General features: G+C 52.0%; 1 protein-coding gene across 2 annotated transcripts in view; it reads right to left on the bottom strand.

Annotated features, from left to right (window-relative positions):
• Positions 1–21,690, bottom strand: part of LRRC45 (leucine rich repeat containing 45) — a 493,704-nt gene that overhangs the window by 52,909 nt on the left and 419,105 nt on the right. For both annotated transcript variants that reach the window (XM_086931189.1, XM_086931190.1), the window contains exon 17: positions 3,165–3,312. In XM_086931189.1, coding sequence (XP_086787315.1) covers positions 3,165–3,312 — 148 coding nt within the window. The remainder of the gene's footprint in view (positions 1–3,164; positions 3,313–21,690) is intronic.

Genomic DNA, 21,690 nt, shown 5'->3' with positions numbered 1-21,690 from the left:
CCCTGTCTCTGTCTCCCTCCGTCTCCCTCTCCGTCTGTGTCTGTCTCTGCCTCATCTGTCTGCCCCTGTCCCAGCTCTCACTCCCTGATGCCCTCCGTCACCACACCCGGCTCTCACACTCTTCTGTCCTCTGTCACTTCACCCAGTGCGTGTGGCAGCCTGGGCTGAGACAGCTTCCTGGAAACACACAGCCACACCCCAGTACTTCACAGGTCTTTAAAAGACCATTTACTTGATAATGAGGCTTTGTTGTATTTCACCTCTTATTAGCGCCCCTGATCTCCACTCTGACTATCACTGGAATTACCTGGCCCCCACAGAGCAGAGTCTGTGTTTGCGGACACTCTTTAAACAATAAAAAAAGAACACAGGTACGATGTCTGCAAGGTCCACGGGCCGCCAAGGAAGGCTTGCCGGGCCGCTGGCGGCCCGCTGGTCGTACTATGAGTACCCATGCCTTAGAGAAATCATGGTTATCTCCTTTGTTTGAGACATTTTCGGGATGCAACTTATGTTCTCTTGTTTGTTTTCGCTCCCATTGTATGTGGGTTGGTTGCTCTACAAATGTTTAGGATGTTTACTTGCTTAGGGACTAACCGTATCCTCTCTTTTCTGATGTACAGCGCTCCGATACCCGTCTCGGGTCATGTTCTTGCTTTATAAAACTTTTCCAATAAAATACAAAAATTAACAGTTTAAATGTACTTATATTACATTTATAGAGTGCTCAGCTACATGATGCATTCCAGCGCCTGGGTAGAATCAGCCAAAGAACAGGGGAGGTTAGAACTTCAATTGAAATAACCGTGTTTTTACGTTTTTAGTTAAAAACAAGTGATTGTTCATGTCTCTTATTCTAAGAGGTCTAGAATGGGACTTCATACACCTAGGGGATATCAACTTTCATCATGACGACCCCACAGACTTGCTCGAAAGTCTATGGAACATTTCACAACCCAGCTCCTACAAAGCCCTATCTGCATCGCCATACAGACCGTGAACCCCATTTCTCATCCAGCGACAAGGTTAAAGTTAGCCACCTCACTCCACTCACATGGATGGACAACTCCATCATTCATTTTCATATAACAGGGACAGCAAACACCCCTACGGAGTCTAGCAACATCCTAAGCTGCTGCTGGAAGAAAAATACGGAAACTGAAAGGCTCAATGCCCTCTAACTGATTACTCAGACCTCACCGATGACAAACAACTTCAACAACTGGATCACCTCCTGCACCAATACCCTGGCTCCCCTGAAAGACACCAAACCCAAAAGAGCCAATAAACAAGCTAGCTTGTACAACGCTGATCTCAGAAAATCCAAGAGAGTTTGCAAAAAACTCGATTAGAAATGGAGAACCACCAGAGGAAGCACTGCAAGAAACACCTACTAGGCCGCCCTAGTCACCATCAAGTGAAAGACCAAGAAAAAGGCCCTGACCCGAGCATCTAATCTAAGTCCAACAACTGCAAGGAACTTTTCACCGCCGTCAAGGAATTCACCGACCCAACAGCCTCAACTATAACCCCTGCACAAGAACTCTGCAACAACCTCTCAGACTTCTTCCATGAAATAATCACCAAGATCTACAGCTACTTCGAACCCCAGCCACCCGCATCAACCTTTAACCCTTTCGATGCTGATGACGAGCTCAGCTCGTCATCACCCACGGGTGTCGTGTGCTGATGACGAGCTCAGCTCGTCATGACACCAGCAAAATGGCAATTCCCAGCACAGGAGGGGGAAAACGCCTAGCAGCCAAGGTGTTAAAGCCTGCTAACCTCGTTAATCAAAGACTACGAACTGACAGCATGGAACCCTTTACCAATTGAGAACACAGCAGCAATAATGAAGACAGTCCACTCAGGAGTGCCGCCCCCACAGACCCCTGCCCCCACCAGAACAACAACCTGGGAAGAGCAACTATCAGAGCTGCACTCACTTCCATCATCAACACCTCCCTCAAATTAGCCACCTTCCCAGATAGCTGGAAACATGCCAAAGTCACCGTCACCTTCAGCCAACCCCCAAAGTACTCAGTAAATACCGACCCATTTCGCTGCTCCCCTTCCCAGCCACAGTCGCTGCGAAGACCATCAATACACAACTCTCTGTCCACCTACACCGCCACAAACTCCTGAACAAATTGCAATCACGATTCTGAAACAACCACAGCAGGAACTAGCCATCATCGCAGCCACAGATGACATGCGCACCATCCTCGACCACGGACAGACCGTCACCCTCATTTTCTGTGAGCTATTCACCGCTTCTGCACCATCTCTTGCCACACACTCCGCACCAGACTACACATAGTAGGTATACAAGGACCAGCATTCGAATCAATAGCCTCCTTCCTCTCAGGAAGAACACAAAGAGTTAGACTCATGTCGTTCACATCAGAACCGAAGGACCTCATCTGCAGAGTCCAACAGAGATCATCACTCAGCCCCACAATTCCAACATGTACATGACTCCTAGGGCAACACACTGCACACCTGCATCCTAACCAACCTTCTTCACAGACTTCAAATCATCCAAAACGCAGCCACCAGACTAGTCCTCGACCTCTTGCATCAAACCGACACACCACCACTCCTCAGAGAACTCCACTGACTCCAAATCCAGAAACATTGCCAGTTCAAACTTTTCACACATGCATTCAAGCCACCACACAACACAGCATCTGCATGCCTCAATCACCAGCTTCATTTCTACCAACCCACCAGAAAACTCTGCTCAGGACCACTTTCACTTACACAGCACCCTTTACCCACAGAAGCAGATTTGGATGTTGATCATTCTCCTAACAAGCTGCAAAATCCTGGAACGACCTCGTCCAACACCTCAGGGCCTCCTCCTCACTTCTTGAATTCGGCATGAAGCGGAAGACCTGGCTTTCCAATTAGTCTTCTTATGGGGCCATTCGAGACAACCTGTACACAGGTCCAGCCTCACCACACACCTGCTCAGCTCCTGGACACCCTCATGGGTGACAAATAGTGCTCTGTAAATCCACCTTACATTACATTACCCTGTCCTGCTATATTATGATCTCAGTTCAATAATCTTAACTTCCCCTCACTTCATTGTAGGCCCAATACACCCTAAAGGACAGTTCCTCACACAAACTGCACTCCATGTCACTGCTCCTTCTTACCTTTCAGCTGCCTCTGAAGAGCAGCAATCATTTCCTTTAAGCCTTCTTGTGCGGTCCGTTCTGCCTGCAGGTGTCCAATCTGCTCCTCCAATTCCACCCTCACCTTGTTCACTTGGGCTACTGTTTGCCGCTCTTTTCCAGCCAAGTCCTGTTAAGGGTAGTAAAAAGAGCACTATGTCTATTAACCAGAGCTTAACGCTGGCAGGCATTGTGATGGAAGAGGCTTAAGACATTGTAGGACTGTCTGTTACCCTCAGAACAATTGTGCTTCTTTAAGTGGCATTTAGGACCTTTTGGTAAGTGTGAAAAAGTCAGGAAAGCCTCAATCTAGATAATAAACACTGCTAAAGGGAGGTGGGTAAAATGGCAAGAAGGCAGGGCTGGCTTAGGATTGCCAGAGATGCACCTGCCACCAACTCACCAAGCAAGACTTCAGAGCAGCAGTGTGTCCAGGTCATTGGCATTTATATTGAACAAGTAGAAGACAGAAAATGGAAAAGATTAAACACAGTCCTGATTGTATTCTATTGCACCAAAATGAGCATACTTGTAGTGTAACCGTCATCTGTCACGAAGATAGGGTAAATTTCTATTCTGTTACATTTCTGATAGATACTTCTAACTGCAGATTCCCCTTTGTGAATACCCCTAGGTGCCAGACTGGAGCTGGAGAGTTTTCTCAAGAATACCCTTGTGCGCCCATAGCTAATGTCCAAGGCCGGACTGGTCGTAGCAGGCACAAGGCATTTCCCCGGTGGGCCGCCAGGGTGGGGGAGGATTTTGGGCCCTTGGGGCCCGCATTTGTTAAAGGGCTGTTTTTGCAGCATAGCTGCAATATCGGCCCCTGTAACAAAATCAGCCGAAACCAGCCCTGGCAAGCAGCTCGGCCACAACCCTTACCCCCCGGGGTGGTGGGTGAGCACTTTGCCAGGGCTGGTTCTGGTTCCCAGTCCGGCCCTGGTGACGTCGTGTGGCTACACATCTGGTCTGCGTTCAGGAAATGACATTGGAGCCCCAATATATTCACCGCCTCTCCGTTCTGACATGGCTCCGTAGCTTGCTCCTTCGATCTCGGTCACCTAACACACTTAATTTTTCACAAATTCTTTCAAACTTTTCCAGTGAGCAAGGGACATATCTCTCCCTAAAATGTACAGATTTTAAAACCTGCAAGGATTGCCACAAACAGATGTAAGTGACGTACCCAGACATGGTCTGTCTCTGGTGACTGGGCTTCTCGCATGGCTTGAAGTCATGCAGTGACTGTGCTCAAATGAATGGGAAGGCTATCCAAGACATTGAGGCCAAACTCTAGGTCGCCAAGGACTGTAGGAAGATTCGGAAGGATGGTCCAAGGTCGTTTTCAAGAGAGGGGGTCATCACATTCCAAGTTCTCAAGTGCGCTGAAGAAAAAGAAGCACAAGAAGAGCATACATGACTCCCCAGCCTCTTGCCACTCTCACCAGAAGTAGTCATGCGGACGTCATGGTACGTCAAGATTATGGTATCAGTCTCCTACTTTGGAATCGATTCCAGCCCTAGACTCTATCCAGCATGAATTTCAAGGTTCATTTGCGATCCCACAACAGATCCAGGCCTTCAAGGGGGCAATGCTGTATATCTTTGTTATGCCACTGGATCCCTTTGGTGCGCCTCTGGGCCCCATGGATCCGAGTAGGTCTCCAGTGGGGTTACCTCCGATGCATCCATCCCCGACGTTAACAGTGTCTTTTGACCCTGTTCCAGGGTCCACCCAGACTCTGGGACCAGAGCCTACTTAGACTTCTATGGTACAGAGACCTGCCTGAGGCCCTGTGCATCGAAGACTACGACGCTGGAGGAAGAGCCCATAGTCTTTTCAGAAAACTAAGAAAATCATATCCGACCTCATCTGAAGTCACGTCCACCTCGGTCCCTCCGACAATCTGAATCTAATTTAGACACAATTCCACTGAACTGTAGACTTCTCACCCAAAGCCACAAGACAATGAAGGTTAAGACACCAAACACTTAAACAACAACTCCACCAGCTGACTGTCTCCCAGTATGAATCCCACCATCCAAGATAGAGTTGAAACACATGTTCTTGTCTGTTAGTCTTGTCCAAAGATCTGTAAACTTAATTTGCCTCCAGGAGCGTTATTTGCATGCTTTTGCACATGGTGGCAGATATCTTCCCAGCAGGCTCGGTTGATTTTCAGCCCAACACCCAACACATCATTCAGGATGAATAGAACTGAGAAACATACATAATCAGCCTGAGCCTGGACACCACTGTCTTTCTGGATAGAGTAGTTGGTGCCAGCATGGGGCGTCGGTGGCACACCTGGATATGCGCCATAGTATTGGGGAGTGACATCCAAAAATCACTCATGAAGAACAAATTACTTACCTTCGGTAACAATATATCTGTAAGAAACATGAGTAGTGAAGGAAATGAAGAAAGATCCACAACTTCCCTAAATCATCTATTGCACCCAACAAAGGTCAAAGTGACAATGGTAACCCGGAGAAGAAGGGAAACAAAACAAGGAGAGATAAGGGTCCCACGTCGAACCCCAAGCTGCAACAAAACCAGGCAGGGACAGTGCCTGAAAGCTGTAGACATAGAGAGAAGAAGATTAACAGGCATATGTCTGGTTCTAAAGGAAGAAACAAAAAATGACTTAGTAAGAGGGAGTAAGAGGGAGACTAATGTACATGGATGAAACAGTAGAAATACCTATGCTAATGAACCCACCTTGCTACAAATCTTCTGTATGAGTAATGTAATTCCAAAATAAAACGTTTCCTAATGGTCAAACCAAAAGGTGTCCCCTTATCTTCAGGTGTAAATAACTAATGTCCCTTTTTCTGCTTTGTAATAGTTGCCGTTCAGACAGAAAGATCGGATGACCACAGCGTCAGGAACACTGGATCAGATAAGTATACATAGGGGCACAGAATCTTAAAACGAATGTCAGCGCAAAGCGCTGTTACCGTTAGCACAGAAATGCAGCCTTGCTTGTTTTCTATTATTTTGCAGGCACCAAGTAGTCAAGAAAAACTGAGTCCACCGAACAGAGGAGAAACGCGGAACAGGAACACCGAGGAGAGGAGGTGGAGGTCCGCGTAAAAGAATAACACTGCTACTAAGCAGGACGTGTTGAGGAAACCTGACGCCCCGGAAGTACTACGAAGCACCGGAAGGTAAGTTGCACTCTCTCGCAGCTAGAAAACGAAGCGTCACTGCTGGGGGTTGGCTGCGCTTTGGCCTGTATTGTCAGACTCCACGCATGAGTGTCCCCGTGAGGCGGCCATGTTTGTAGTCCGCAACAGCCCGCGGGATCGGCAACGGCAACCGAGATGGCATCGCTGCAGCTACTTAGACGCCACCCTCGCGCGCTGACGTTAGTTCTGAACACGACTTTCCGCGCCAGAAACGTAGAGCCATGCAAGATACTGAACACTGGTGCCTTGAAACTAGGGCCCTGAAATGGATGACCTTAACCCTAGGAATCAGTTCGCAGAACGGGGAGGATGGGCGGGGCGGTAAAGAATCTATCACCACTAATGTTTCTTACTGATGTATCGAGACTGAAGGTAAGTAACTTGTTCATCTGAAAGAAACACATAGTGATAGATTCCTTACCTTAGAATGGATACCCCAGCAATCCCAACCACGGATGTGGGTATGCTAACCAAAATCACACCAGGAAGTCCCGGAGAACAGACCGGCCAAAGAAGCCGTCTCTCCGGATTTGGCTGTCCAGGCAATAGTGCTTACTGAAAGTGTGCAGCGAGGCCCATGTAGCTGCCTGACAGATGTCTTGTAAGGGGACACCATGTCCCAATGCCGTAGTGGCAGCCGTCGCCCTGGTGGAATGACGCGCAGCTCCAACGGAGATTCCTTTTAGCCAGAGAAGAACAGGCTTTAATGCACAAGACGACCCATCGGAGATAGTCCGCTTATGTACAGCCCGGCCTTTCTTGGAGCCAACGTAGCCGAACGCGGAACAGGAACACTGAGGAGAGGACGTGGAGGTCCGGGTAGAAGAGTAACACTGCTACTAAGCTGGACGCGATGAGGAAACCCGACGTCCCGGAACTACTACAAAGAACCGGAAGGCAAGTTGCACTCTCCCGCAGCTAGAAAACGAAGCATCACTGCTCGGGGTGGCTGCGCTTTGGCCTGTTTGGTCAGCCACCGCTCATGAGTGCCCCACGTGTGGCGGCCATGTTTGTAGTACGCAACAGCCCCCGGGATCAGCAACCGAGATGACGTTGTGGCAGCTACTTAGACGCCACCCTAGCGTGCTGACGTCAGTTCTGTACACTACTTTCCGTGCCAGAAACGCAGAGCCATGCAAGATACTGACCACTTGTGCCTTGAAACTAGGGCCCTGAAATGGATGACCTTAACCCTAGGAATCAGTTTGCAGAACGGGGAGGATGGGCGGTGTGGTAAGGAATCTATCACCACCTACGTTCCCTCTAGGGTGCGCGTGCACCTTCCCTGACGTCACCGCGCACCGCCTCGCGTGGAGCACGCACACAGGACGTCCCGCGAGAGAGGCGAGCTGTGCGAACATCAGGCACTTTTGAATGCGGTGGCGGCCGAGTGCAGGTAAGGAGCCGGGTGGCTGGGGGGGCTTGTGGTTATGAGTGAGCGCGGGGCAGACTGTGGCCTTTTGTTTAAGTATTGCTGTTAATCAGAGCCCCTTCACGGGCTCTGATTAACAGCAATACTTAAACAAAAGGCCACAGTCTGCCCCACGTTTACTAACGAAACCGTAGTCAGTTTCCAAACACAGCACGTACTTTAGCACACGCTGTGTTTGGAAACTGACTACGTTTTTCGGGCAAGACTGTGGCCTTTTGTTTAAGTATTGCTGTTAATCGGAGCCCGTGAAGGGGCTCTGATTAACAGCAATACATAAACAAAAGGCCACAGCGGCTGGGGAACGAGCGGAACAGAAGGGAAAAGGAGCAGAAAGGCAGAAAAAAATTAGTGGGACAGAGGGCAGAAAGGCACCAAAAATGAGTGGGACAGAGGGCAGAAGGGCACCAAAAAGGAGTGGGACAGAGAGCAGAAGGGCACCAAAAACTAGTGGGACAGAGGGCAGAAAGCCACAAAAAACGAGTGGGACAGAGGGCAGAAGGGCACCAAAAACGAGTGGGACAGACAGCAGAAGGGCACCAAAAACAAGGGAAAAACGAGTGGGACAGAGGGCAAAAGGGCACCAAAAACGAGTGGGACAGAGGGCAGAAGGGCACAAAAAACGAGTGGGGCAGAAGGGCACCAAAAACAAGTGGGTCAGAGGGCAGAGGGGCACCAAAAATGAGTGGGACAGAGGGCAGAAAGGCACCAAAAACGAGTGGGACAGAGGGCAAAAGGGCACCAAAAACGAGTGGGACAGAAAGCAGAAGGGCACAAAAAACGAGTGGGGCAGAAGGGCACCAAAAACAAGTGGGACAGAGGGCAGAGGGGCACCAAAAACAAGGGAAAAACGAGTGGGACACAGGACAGAAAGGCACAAAACAAATGGGACAGAGGGCAGAAGGGCACCAAAAACGAGTGGGACGAGGGCAGAAGGGCACCAAAAACGAGTGGGACAGAGGGCAGAAGGGCACCAAAAAACAAGGGAAAAACGAGTGGGACAGAGGGCAGAAGGGCACCAAAAACGAGTGGGACAGAGGGCCGAAGGGCACCAAAAATGAGTGGGACAGAGGGCAGAAAAGCACCAAAAATGAGTGGGACAGAGGACAGAAAGGCAAAAAAATGAGTGGGACAAAGACAGAGGGCAGAAAGGCACAAAAAACAAGTGGGACAGATGGCAGAAGGGCACCAAAACGACTGGGACAGAGGGCAGAAGGGCACCAAAAACAAGGGAAAAACGAGTGGGACAGAGGGCAGAAGGGCACCAAAAACGAGTGGGACAGAGGGCAGAAGGGCACCAAAAACAAGGGAAAAATGAGTGGGACAGAGGGCACCAAAAACGAGTGGGACAGAGGGCAGAAGGGCACAAAAAACGATTGTGACAGAGGGCAGAAGGGCACCAAAAACAAGGGAAAAACGAGTGGAACACAGGACAGAAAGGCACAAAACGAGTGGGACAGAGGGCAGAAGGGCACCAAAAACGAGTGGGACAGAGGGCAGAAGGGCACCATAAAAGGCAGAGGGGCACCACAAACTAGTGGGACAGAGGGCAGAAGGGCACCAAAAACATGGGAAAAACGAGTGGGACAGAGGGCAGAAGGGCACAAAAAACGATTGCGACAGAGGGTAGAAGGGCACCAAAAACAAGGGAAAAACAGGTGGAACACAGGACAGAAATGCACAAAACTAGTGGGACAGAGGGCAGAAGTGCACCAAAAATGAGTGGGACAGAGGGCAGAAGGGCACCAAAAACGAGTGGGACAGAGGGCAGAAGGGCACCAAAAACAAGGGAAAAACGAGTGGAACAGAGGGCAGAAACGCACAAAAAAACAAGGGAAAAACGAGTGGCACAGAGGGCAGAAAGGCACAAAAAACGAGTGGAACAGAGGGCAGAAGGGCACAAAAAATGAGGGAAAAATGAGTGAAACAGAGGGCAGAAAGGCACAAAAAATGAGGGGAAAACGAGTGGCACAGAGGGCAGAAAGGCACAAAAAACAAGTGGAACAGAGGGCAGACGGGCACAAAAACTAATGGCACAGAGGCAAAATACAGAATACAGAAATATAGGGGCAGCTAAGAACAGAAGGCAGAACGGGCAAAGAGGCACGGGGGCAGCGAGGGGAACAGAAGGGAAAACTGGGCAGAGACACGGGCAGCAAGGGGTACAGAAGGAAAGACGAGGCAGAGAGGACGGAGACTGCGAGGGGAACAGAGGAAGAAAAAGGGGCACGGACCACGTACAGGCAGCGGGGAAGACAGACAACAGCAGTCAGAGACACAACAATGAAAATACAGGCAATACAATAAATTTGCAAACTGCCCTTAAGACCCATATTGTGGCTCTGTATCTGTGAAAATGCACCATCTTTTCACTTTTTAAAGTAAACGTTTTGAGTGCCATTTGGCACCGCAGACACGCGCGGTTTGGTTCCTGGCGCACATAGCCATGGTTGCAGCGCACAGAGACCCTCCACTGCCGCACACAGAGGAAAAAAATTAGAGGGAACATTGATCACCACTAATGTTTCTTACAGATATATCGTTACCGAAGGTAAGTAACTTGTTCATTTGAAAGAAACACATAGTGATAAATTCCTTACCTTAGAATAGATACAACAGCAATCCCAACCCCAGTGGTGGGTCTGCGAACCAAGGTCACACCAGGAAGTCCCGGAGAACAGAATGGCCAAAGAAGCCGTCTCTCCGGACTTGAATGTCCAGGCAATAGTGCTTAGTGAAAGTGTGCAGCGAGGCCCACGTAGCTGCCTGACAAATGTCTTGTAAGGGGACACCACGTCCCAATGCCGTAGTGGCAGCCGTCGCCCTGGTGGAATGGGCGCGCAGCCCCAACGGAGCTTCCTTTTAGCCAGAGAATAACAGGCTTTAATACACAAGACGACCTATCTGGAGATAGTCCGCTTATGTACGGCCCAACCTTTCTTGGCGCCAACGTAGAAAACAAAGAGCTGGTTGTGTGTGTTTCAAGTAAAATGAGAGCGCACGTTTTGGGTCCAGACGGTGGAGCCTCTCTTCCTCTCTAGAAGGATGAGGAGGCGGAAAGAAGGTGGGCAAAGTGATGGTCTGCCCGATGTGAAAGGCAGTGACAACCTTTGGCAGAAAGGATGGACATTTTCTGAGCACAACCTTATCTGGATGGACAGATAGAAAAGGAGGTTTACAAGAAAGAGCCTGGAGCTCACTCACTTTCCTGGCAGAGGCGATGGCAACCAGGAAAACAGTCTTCAAAGTCAGCAGACAAATAGGACAGTTGTGAAGAGGCTCAAAGGGAGCACACATTGAATATGTAAGAACCAGTTTCAAGTCCCACTGTGGCATTGTGAAAGGAATAGGAGGGAAAAGATGAGTTATGCCTTTGAGAAATCTATTTACAACAGGGGACTTGAAAAGAGAGGGCAGATCAGGGAGCCTGAGAAAGTCTGTAATAGCAGAAAGATAGCCCTTGATAGTGCCCAGAGCAGAGCTCTGCTGGGCCAAAGAAAGAAGGAACAGAAGAACTTCTGAAAGAGGGGCAGAAAGGGGATCCACAGCCTTTGCTGTGCACCATGCCACAAATTTGTTCCAACTGCAGGCGTATACCAACTTAGTGGAGGGAAGCCTGGCTGCCAGAATTATATCACAGACTTCAGGAGGCAAGTCAAAAGGAATCAAATCAGCTGCCGCCGCGAAATCTCGATGCAAAGAGGTGGAGACTGGATAGGTTTGAGTGGAGTACCGTCCCCTGCTGCTGCGACAGAAGATCCCCCCCGAAGAGGCGGTCGGATTGGGGAATCAATCGTCATACTGAGAAGCTCGGGATACCAAACTCTTTGAGCCCAGTCTGGCGCCACAAGAATGACTTGGGCCCGGTCGTGCCTGATCTTCAGCACTCTGGGCAGAAGTGGTATAGGCGGAAAGGAATACAACAGACCGCAACTCCACTCACAACGAAAAGCGTCACCTAGTGAGTGCCGCCTTGGAAATTCCAACGCGCAGAATTGCTGACATTGCGCTTTCTCTTCGGTGGCGAATAGATCTAATAAAGGCTCTCCCCACTGTCGAAAGAGACCTTGCGCCACGTCTGAGTGAAGACGCCATTCGTGATACATCATGCACCTGCGACTGAGTTTGTCCGCCCTGGCGTTCAGTTCACCTGCCAGGTGTTGAACCACCAGGGAAATACCCTGCTGTTCCAGGCATGTCCAGAGGCACAGAGCCGCCTGACATAGGGTCCACCATCCCACCCCGCCCTGTTTGTTTCAGTACCTCATGGCGGTGGTATTGTCTGTGAACACCTGCACCACTTTCCCTTTGACAGAGGGAAGAAATGCCTTCATGCAAGTCAGATCGCCCGAAGCTCCAGAAGGATGATATGGAGCCTGGATTCTGCCGGAGACCAGAGTCCTCTGATCTCCGCCTCTCCCATGTGCCCCCCCCATCCCAGGAGGGACGCGTCCGTCACCAGTGGGTGCTCCGGTTGGAGAAGAGAGAGGGATCTGCCCTGGAACCAATGTTGGTTCATGAGCCACCACTGTAGCTGCTGTGCTGTGCCCACCGAGATCTGGATGTAATCGGACAGGTTCCTCTGATGCTGCACCCACTGGAACTTCAGGTCCCACTGCAGAGCCCGCATATGCCATCTGGCATGAGTGACCAGCAGGATACAGGAGGCCATGAGGCCCAGCAGCCTCAAGGTCATCCTGACCGAAACCCAGGATAGAGGCCGAAAGATCGGAATCATTGCTTGAATATCCAGGACTCGCCGTACGGGTGATAGGCCTGAAACTGCGTCGTAGTGAGTGGAGTGACCCTTGACCCGGTCACTCCACTCACCGCACGGCCCCCGTGTGCCCCGGTCACCGCTGCTGCCTCTTTTCGCCGCCACTCCTGCTGCCTTCTCCCCTGTGTGCTGTTGCTGCTCTTGGCCTACCGCCCTCAGGCTTGCCCCCTTGCCGCCGCTTCCCCCGTGACTTTTCCCGCCCTAGTCCCCCCGCTCCCCGCCGCTGCTCCCCTGCGGCCCCGCCCCCTTCCTTCTTCCCGTTCCCCATTCGCCACCCCGCTCCCGCCTCACAGCTGCTCCTCCCTCCCACTTCCCCATACATGGCGGGGACCGCGCGTACGCGCAGCTGGCGCGCCAAAGGCAAGCCCGTCCACGCCCGTCCGCGCGTGGACCGTGCCCAGCGCCAGGACCCCTGCCCCCCGACGCCAGCCCACGCGACAAACCTACGCGCCGCCACCCTCAACGCACTCAACGACAGCCGGCCCCAGCCTGCTACCGGGCCAACCCGAAACGCACCCTTCACCTGCCAAGCCTGCAAATTCTCCTGCCTCCGAAACAGCACTGCACCCGCCAAGCCAGGGACCAACAGCACCCACCTCAAGTGCATCCTGCTTAACACCCGCTCCGTCCACAGACAGGCCGTCGAACTCTGGAACCTCCTCGACACAACCTCACCAGACATCGCCTTCCTCACAGAAACCTGGATGAACGCCTCCTCAGCCCCGACATCGCCATAGCCATCCCGGAGGACTACAGGATCACCCGGAGGGACCGCGTCAACCAAACCGGGCAGGCATCGCCATCGTCCACAAAAACACCATCCGAATCACTACCAATTCCGACGGCACCCTCACTGCCGCCGAGCACCTCCACTTTCAGATACACACCGACCCCAAGACCACCCTCAGAGGCACCCTCATCTACAGACCCCCGGGACCACGCACACAATTCAACGAAGCCATCGCAGACTTCATCAGCCAGCACGCCCTTAACTCCTCAGACTACATCCTCCTAGGAGACCTCAACTTCCACCTGAAGAACAACAATGACAGCAACACCGCCGCCCTCCTGGACAACCTCGCCAACCTCGGACTCAAGCAACTGGTGAACACCCCCACCCACTACACCAGTCACACGCTAGACCCCATCTTCTCCTCCAGCAAGCAGATCTCCTTCAGCCACTCCACCGGACTACACTGGACAGAACACAGTTCTCCACTTCAACTTCAGGAGAACCACGACCCACCACCACCCGCAACAGGTTCCCCGCAGAAGCTGGAGCAAGATCACTGCCAACCAACTCACCACCTCCCTCAGCCAGAAACCTCCCACCAACATGAGGGACCCCCAACGAAGCAGCCCGCAACCTCACACAGTGGCTCACCAACTGCGTCGATGACCTTGCGCCATTGAAGAACCCTCCCAACAGACCCGGCAGCAAGAAAGCTTTGTGGTTGACCAACGACCTCAAAAACTCCAAGAAAACCTGCCGCACCCTCGAGAAAGCCTGGCGCCATGACCAGACATCGGAGAACATGACAGCCCTCAAGAACGCCATCCGCAAACACCACCAGCTGATCCGCACCTCCAAAAGGACAACATTCAAAGTACGTCTGGACAACAACACCCACAACAGTAAGGAACTCTTCAACATCGTTAAAGAGCTCTCCAACCCCAGGGCCTGCAACAACGACATCACACCCTCGCAAGACCTCTGCGACTCACTCGCCTCGTTCTTTCACCGCAAGATCGCCGACATACACAACAGCTTCGGTGCACAGACCACGCACCCAACCACCGAACCAGCGCACCCCACCACCACCCTCTGCAACTGGACCCCGATCAGCACCGAAGACACCACCCGCACAATGAACACCATCCACTCCGGCTCCCCCACCGACCCCTGTCCACACCACATCTTCAACAAAGCCGACACCATCATCGCACCCCAACTCCGGGACATCATTAACAGCTCCTTCGCATCCGCCACCTTCCCGGAGAGCTGGAAACATGCCGAGCTCAGCGCCCTCCTGAAGAAACCCACCGCGGACCCCACGGACCTCAAGAACTTCCGCCCCATCTCGCTCCTCAATTTTCCTGCCAAAGTCATCGAGAAGACCATCAACAAACAACTCTCCGCCATCCTCGAGACAAACGGATCCCTCGACTCCTCGCAGTCCGGCTTCCGAGCAAACTACAGCACTAAGACCGCCCTCATCGCATCTACCGACGACATCAGGTCCCTGCTAGACAACGGGGAAACAGCTGCACTCATCCTCCTGGACCACTCAGCAGCCTTCGACACCGTATGTCACCGCACCCTGATACAACGCCTCAGCAACACCGGAATCCAAGGAACGGCCTTAGAGTGGATCGTCTCGTTCCTCGCCGGGAGAACACAGAGAGTCCGCCTTCCCCCGTTCCGATCCGCAGCCACCGAAGTCATCTGCGGCGTTCCACAAGGATCCTCGCTCAGCCCCACCCTCTTCAACGTCTACATGAGCCCCCTTGCAGCCATCGCACGCCAACACAACCTAAACATCATCTCCTACGTCGACGACACCCAGCTGATCCTCTCCCTCACCAACCACACTGCCAGAGCCAGCCTCCAGGAAGGAATGAAGGCCGTCGCGGAGTGGATGAAACTCAGCCGTCTGAAACTGAACTCTGACAAGACGGAAGTCCTCATCCTGGGACCATCTCCCTCGGCTTGGGACAACTCCTGGTGGCCCCCTGCCCTGGGCACCGCCCCTAAGCCGACGGACCATACTAGCAACCTGGGCTTCATCCTGGACTCCTCCCTCACGATGTCCAAGCAAGTCAACGCCGTCTCGTCATCCTGCTTTAACACCCTGCGCATGCTCCAAAAGATCTTCTGGTAGATCCCCACCGAAGCCAGGAAGACGGTCACCCAGGCCCTCGTCACCAGCCGACTGGACTACGGGGACACCCTCTACGCTGGAACCACAGCCGAACTCAAGAAAAGACTCCAGCGCATACAGAACGCTTCGGCATGACTCCTCCTGGACATCCCTCGTCACAGCCACATCTCTGCCCATCTGAAGGACCTGCACTGGCTCCCCGTCAACCAGAGGATCACGTTCAGACTCCTCACCCACGCACACAAGGCTCTCCACGACATGGGCCCCAAATACCTCAACAGCCGCCTCGCATTCTACACACCCACTAGCCAGCTCCGATCCTCCAGTCTCGCCCTCGCCACCGTCCCACGAATTCGCAGATCCACCACCGGAGGAAGATCCTTCTCCTACCTGGCGGCCAAGACATGGAACTCCCTCCTCACCCACCTACGGCTGACCCAGGATCATCTCTCCTTCAGGAACCAACTCAAGACCTGGCTGTTCGAGCAGTAGCGACTCCCTCTTCCCCCAGCGCCTTGAGACCCTAGCGGGTGAGTAGCGCGCTCTACAAATTGGCTGATTGATTGATTGATTGATTGATTGAGTATCCAGAAACGCTCCGAGGAAGAGGAGCTTCTGAGAGGGAATCAGGCGTGACTTCAGCACATTGATGGAGAACCCCAGCAAATGCAGGAGGTCAGCCGTAGTCTGAAGGTGGAAAACTACTAGCTGGGGCGAGCATGCCTTCAACAGACAGTTGTTGAGATGGGGGAAGACTAGAAACCCTGATATGCGCAGATGAGCTGCGACCACTGCCATCACTTTCGTGAACACCAGAGGGGCGCTGGTAAGACCAAAGGGGAGCACGGTAAACTGAAAGTGCTCGTGGCCTACCGTGAACCGCAGGTAACACCGTTGGGCCCGCAGGACGGGAATGTGAAACTATGCGTCATGCAAGTCCAACCTACCATCTAGTCCCCAGGGTCGAGAGCAGACAAGACCTGAGCCAGAGTTAGCATCTTGAACTTCTCCTTCCGGATGAAGCGTTTGATGTCCCTGATGTCCAAGATAGGACGCAGGCCCTTGTCCTTCTTGGGCACCAGAAAGTAGTGGCAATAACAACCACGTCCTACTTCTGACGCAGGAACGTGCTTGATGACCCCCTTGGCCAAGAGAGCCGCAACTTCTTGTTGAAGAAGTGCTAAATGATCCCCCGACATGCGGTGGTACTAGGGTAGCATGGCTGGAGGGGTAGAAGGGGAGGGAGTAGCCCCTTTGGACTATTTGAAAAACCCACCTGTCCGAAGTGATGGTGCGCCAGTGGAGGAGGTGATGGCGAATCCTGCCGCCCACTGGCGTTTGATGGGCCTGAAAGACCGGACTAGGATTGTTTTGGGGCAGTGGTGGCTGGGGTGGAAGTAGACTGACCTGCCTGCTGGCCCCCTAACTCTGAGTGTCCCACGTCCGTGCTGAGACTGCTGCTGCTGCGGCCTGTGGCTCTGAAGCGAAAGTGTTGGGGTACCCCCTTCCATGGCCACAAAAGTAGCGGAAAGCAGAAGGCGGAGGAGGGCGAGTGGTCAAAAGGCCCAAGGACTTGGCCATAGCCCGCGAGTATTTAAAACGCTCCAACGCACTGACTGCCTTGTTGCCAAAAAGGCGAATGCCATCAAAGGGCATGTCCATCAGGGTGTTCTGGAAATCCCCAAAGAAGCCATTAGACCTCAGCCTGGAAATCGCTCTGCTCAGCGAGTCAGCGGTGTCAAGGCCACATCGTATTGAGAACTTGGCTACATCTCTCCCCTCAGCAATAGCCTGACAGAGCACTGTCAGTGCCTCCTCCAGACACTGAGGTAGCACTAGCGCCACCGTATCCCACACAGAGTGGGAATAACGGCCCAAGAATATTGACTACGGCAATATTCTTTACCTGGGCTCAAACCAAGCCGTCATTAAACGTCTACAACTGGTCCAGAACTCGGCTGCAAGACTACTTTGCAACATTCCAAAAACATCCAGTGTGTAGAAACATCTGAACGACCTACATTGGCTCAGGGTAGAAAACTGCATCAGGTTCAAAGCCCTGAGCTATATGTTTATGATCAAATCCGGCACCGCACCAAAGTATCTTCAATCCCTTGCAACCCCCTACATCCCGGCAAGAGAACTGCTCTCCCAGACCTCTGCAAATTTCACGACCCCAAGGGTCAAACTTGCGAGAATGGGAGGGAGATCCTTCTCTGTCCTAGGGCCCACTCTTTGGAACAAACTCCCTCTCCATATTCGCAAAGAAGACAACTATGCCAGTTTTAGAAAGAACCTGAAGACCTGGCTTTTCCAGAAATAACCACCCTGTCCCTTGCCACCTTCTTTTCGGCTCTTCGGTGTGTCATCGGCGCCGGGAAACCCTTGTTGGGTAGCTGTGCGCCATACAAATGTAATAAATAAATAAATAAATAAACAAGAGGCATGCGGTGTTTACCGACCGCAGCCCTGAACTGGCAGAAGAAAAAATCTTCTTCCCAAATTGTTCCAGTCTCTTGGATTCCCCGTCTGGGAATGCACTCTGGGACGTTGAGGCTTGGACAACCAAGCTCTCAGGGGCAGGGTGTTGGGAGTGGAAAATGGGGTCTCCCGGGGCCGAACGATGGCGTCGAGCCACTTTCCTATCCACAGGAGCCCCTGTGTTGGGACTGGACCAGGTGCCCAAAAGAATGTCAGAAAGTGCCTCATTAAAGGGTAGCAGTGGCACTGTAGAGGTAGCCGTCGGCTGAAGCACTTTTTTCAGGAGGGTGGTCCTGACGGCCACCGTAGGCAGTTGGAGGTGGAGGACCTCCGCCACCCTACGCAACACCACTGTGTATCTTACACCCTCCTCCGTAGCCACGGTAGGAGGAGTGAGCATGCCAAGGTCAGGAGAGGCGTCCAGATCACTGGCATCCCAATGTTCCTCTACCCAGTCCGGTTCATACTCACACTGAGCTTTGAGAGGGTCTTCAGACCCCTCCCAGTCCTCCCCGTCCACCGAAGGCCAGGCCAAAAATAAGGAGGTTGGACATAGGGGTAGAAAGGCCCCATTGGAGTCGGAATCGGCGGTGAGGTGCGCCTTTCCAGTCCATGTCAATGTCGGGGCTGAGACCGGGGGCAACATCGTTGGTGGTAGTGCAGGTTTGTAGTAGTCGATGTCGGCGGAGGTGTAACGAGGTAAACCGGCATCAACAGGGATCCCGGCCTGGATCCTTGGGAGCCCTGCGGTGCCGGGGCCAGAGCCGACAGCGATGCCGGAGCCTCCGACAGTGAAGGGCAAGAGTCCCCAGCCTAGCCGGCGGGGCCGAAGGCGCGCCGGCGGGACCCGATGGCCCAAAGAGGCGGGCCATGGCTGACAGAAATTCCTGCAACTGGGCTGGAGTCGCTGAAGGACCCGGGAAGGGCGGGTAGGCCAACGGCGACACCGTAGGCTCCGCCGGAGCCACGGGAGAGGCACCACCCGCACCCTCAGCTGTGTCACGCGAAGGGAAGTCATCAAGCGATGACACTTCTTAGACTTCTTGTGCTTTGTCTTACCTGACCCCAAGTGTGAAGACTTCAATCCTGACGAACGATGGTGATGGCTCCGCGACCGGTCCCTCGACCTCCCACGGAACCGGGACCTTGAGCGGCGCAGAGATGACTGCCGGAGTTCTAGCAACTTTCGGGACTGCTCCCGCAAAGTCTTTGGCGCCATAGCCCGGCAGTCGAGGCACGACTTGGGGTTGTGGTCATGCCCCAGTCAGTAGAGACACACGTCATGCGGGTCTGCCACCGACATCATCCGATGACAGTCCACGCAAGTCTTGAAACCGGGCATCCAGGAGTCAATCGACTCGAAAAAAACAGAGACAAAAAGCCTAAAAAAATTCAGTTAAAAAATTACTTTTGGTACCACTCTCCAGACCTACGCTTGCTGGCACAGAAAAAGAAAGAACTGACGTCAGCGTGCGAGGGTGGCGTCTAGTAGCTGCCGCGACGTCATGTCGGCGACCACGACGCCAACGACGGATACGGAGCCGCACAACACCACCTTTCGACACGCAGGGGTACTGCTAATGAAAACTTTCCAGATCCAGTCTGACACCTGGGAGTAATTCTAAGGTAAGGAATCTATCACTATGTGTTTTTTTCAGATATGCCCTTTCACAGCACCTGTCTCTTTGGATACAAGGTGGACACACTGTTTGAGCACTTCAAAAAAATCTAGGCAACAGCGCATACCCTCAGCCTGGCACCGTCCACATGGCAATTTCCCAGCAGTATCATCCCTTTCGAGGCTTTAGAAGGAACTTACAGTAGCGACCAGGACAGGCCTGCCAATCCTTTTGAGGCAGAGTTTGAGGATCCCCTTGACAACATTTAGACCCCAAGTGGCAATAAACTACCCAATCCCCCGCACTTGCCACTTCAAAACCCTTTTAGTTTGCCCTCAATCGCTATCTGTGGTTCTCAGTAGGCCTCGAGCACTTTCAGTACTTAGTGCTCCATTTGCTCCATTTTGCCCTTAACAGCACCCCTCGAGTGTTCACGAAAGTGATTATGGTGGTGGTCACTGCCCATCTTTGGAGGTTGGGAATACCAGTCTTCGCATACGTTGACAACTGGTAACTGAAAGCAGGCTTGTCTCAGTCATGTGCCACCTTCGACGCCGGTCAATCTCTTAAGATTGCAGTGGTTCTCCAACAATATGCAGAAGTTACACCTGGCTCCTTTGCAGAGGCTCGCTTTCTCTGGAGCCATCCTGGACACAGTGCTGTTTCAAGTCTTCCCTTCACCTCAACCAGGCAAGGATTTTCATGCTATGATCAAGATATTTCAACCCCCGAGTTGGGCCAAGTCTGAGGCTTCCCAGATATTTGGCCTCCTGCCAAGAGAAGTTGGCACAGGTGAGCTCTGCAGTGAGATCTGAGGTTTCGGTGGACTCAGCACCCAGGGAACCTTTCAGAGTCTACCCAGGTGTCTGAGGAGACTGTGAAAGATCTGAAGTGGTGGTTCCTGGACCACAATTCGACCAGTGGCAGACCCCTGCCACTAGTACACCCAGAACGGTTGTGACAAATGCATTATTGCTGGGTTTGGAGGCCATCTGCAAGAGGAGGAGATCAAAGGACTCTGGTCTCTGACACAAATCCGCTTCACATAAACTTGTTGGGAGTTGCAAATGATTCATTTCCCATTGATAACCTTCCTCCGGTCCATCAAGGGAGAAAGGGTGCAGGTTCTCACTGATACCACCACATCCATGTGGTACTCCAACAAGAAGGGTGAAGCGGAATCGTGGGTCCTATGCCAGGAGGCTTTGAGCCTCTGGAACGGGAGGAGTCATCAGGGCATCTCCCTAGTCGTGCACCTGGAAAAAACAGGTGTCAGAACATGGTTATTCGGAGCTAGCACATTGCTAATGTATCTGTTATGAACATTTTTTTTTGCCAGGAGTGGGCCCAGTAAGTCTCATATCAAAAAAATAATATTTGGCATTTTAGAATCTTCTGTTATTTGGGTACGACACCTACGCGCATGCAAGATATTCCCTGATTGCAGTGCAATATCGGCATTCTTGATGAGCTTCAATAACGGGGCTGACTCATCACAGATATTTAGCCTGCTTCATTTCTCTGCAAAGTCACTAACCCATTTTTTACAGATCAGCATGTGCACAAAGAGAGCAGCTCCAAGTAAAGCAGCATTGAGGTCATTTACACACATCTATCCACATATGAATATATCTGCGTGCTCATACACCCAAATGTGATCCATCCATACACAGAAACTGGTCATCACACATCCCTGCTAAATTACCCATCGATCCACAGACATCCTTCCTCATGCATTTTCCATCCACCAATTTTCTCCATTCATCAACTCATCCATATATCTGCACAAATGTTGCATTCATCAAAACAAATTCATGAGCCATCCAGACTCCCACTCGCCTAACTTTCCACCAACTCATACTACCATCTAGCCATCCACTCCTCCTCCTTAACACAGTCATTCACCGCTTCACTCATTACATCACATGTTTACTTGTAAAGCACATGTGCACCCCTTGGGGCATCTGGATGCTGAATTAACAGATGTTTATACTCATCCATGTTTAACTGTTTATGGAGGTAGTACTTTTTGGGAAGGACTCATCCTTCTAGTCCTTGGCCTAGTGGCCGCCCAAACTAGGACCTGCCCGATTCAGCCAACTCAGGAACTTGGATATCATGGTCGATG

This window comes from Lissotriton vulgaris, chromosome 7 (genome assembly GCF_964263255.1).
Source record: "Lissotriton vulgaris chromosome 7, aLisVul1.2, whole genome shotgun sequence".
In the NCBI taxonomy this organism is placed as follows: domain Eukaryota; kingdom Metazoa; phylum Chordata; class Amphibia; order Caudata; family Salamandridae; genus Lissotriton; species Lissotriton vulgaris.
Note: the sequence above shows the minus strand (reverse complement) of the source record. Positions and strands in the feature narration are given on the sequence as shown.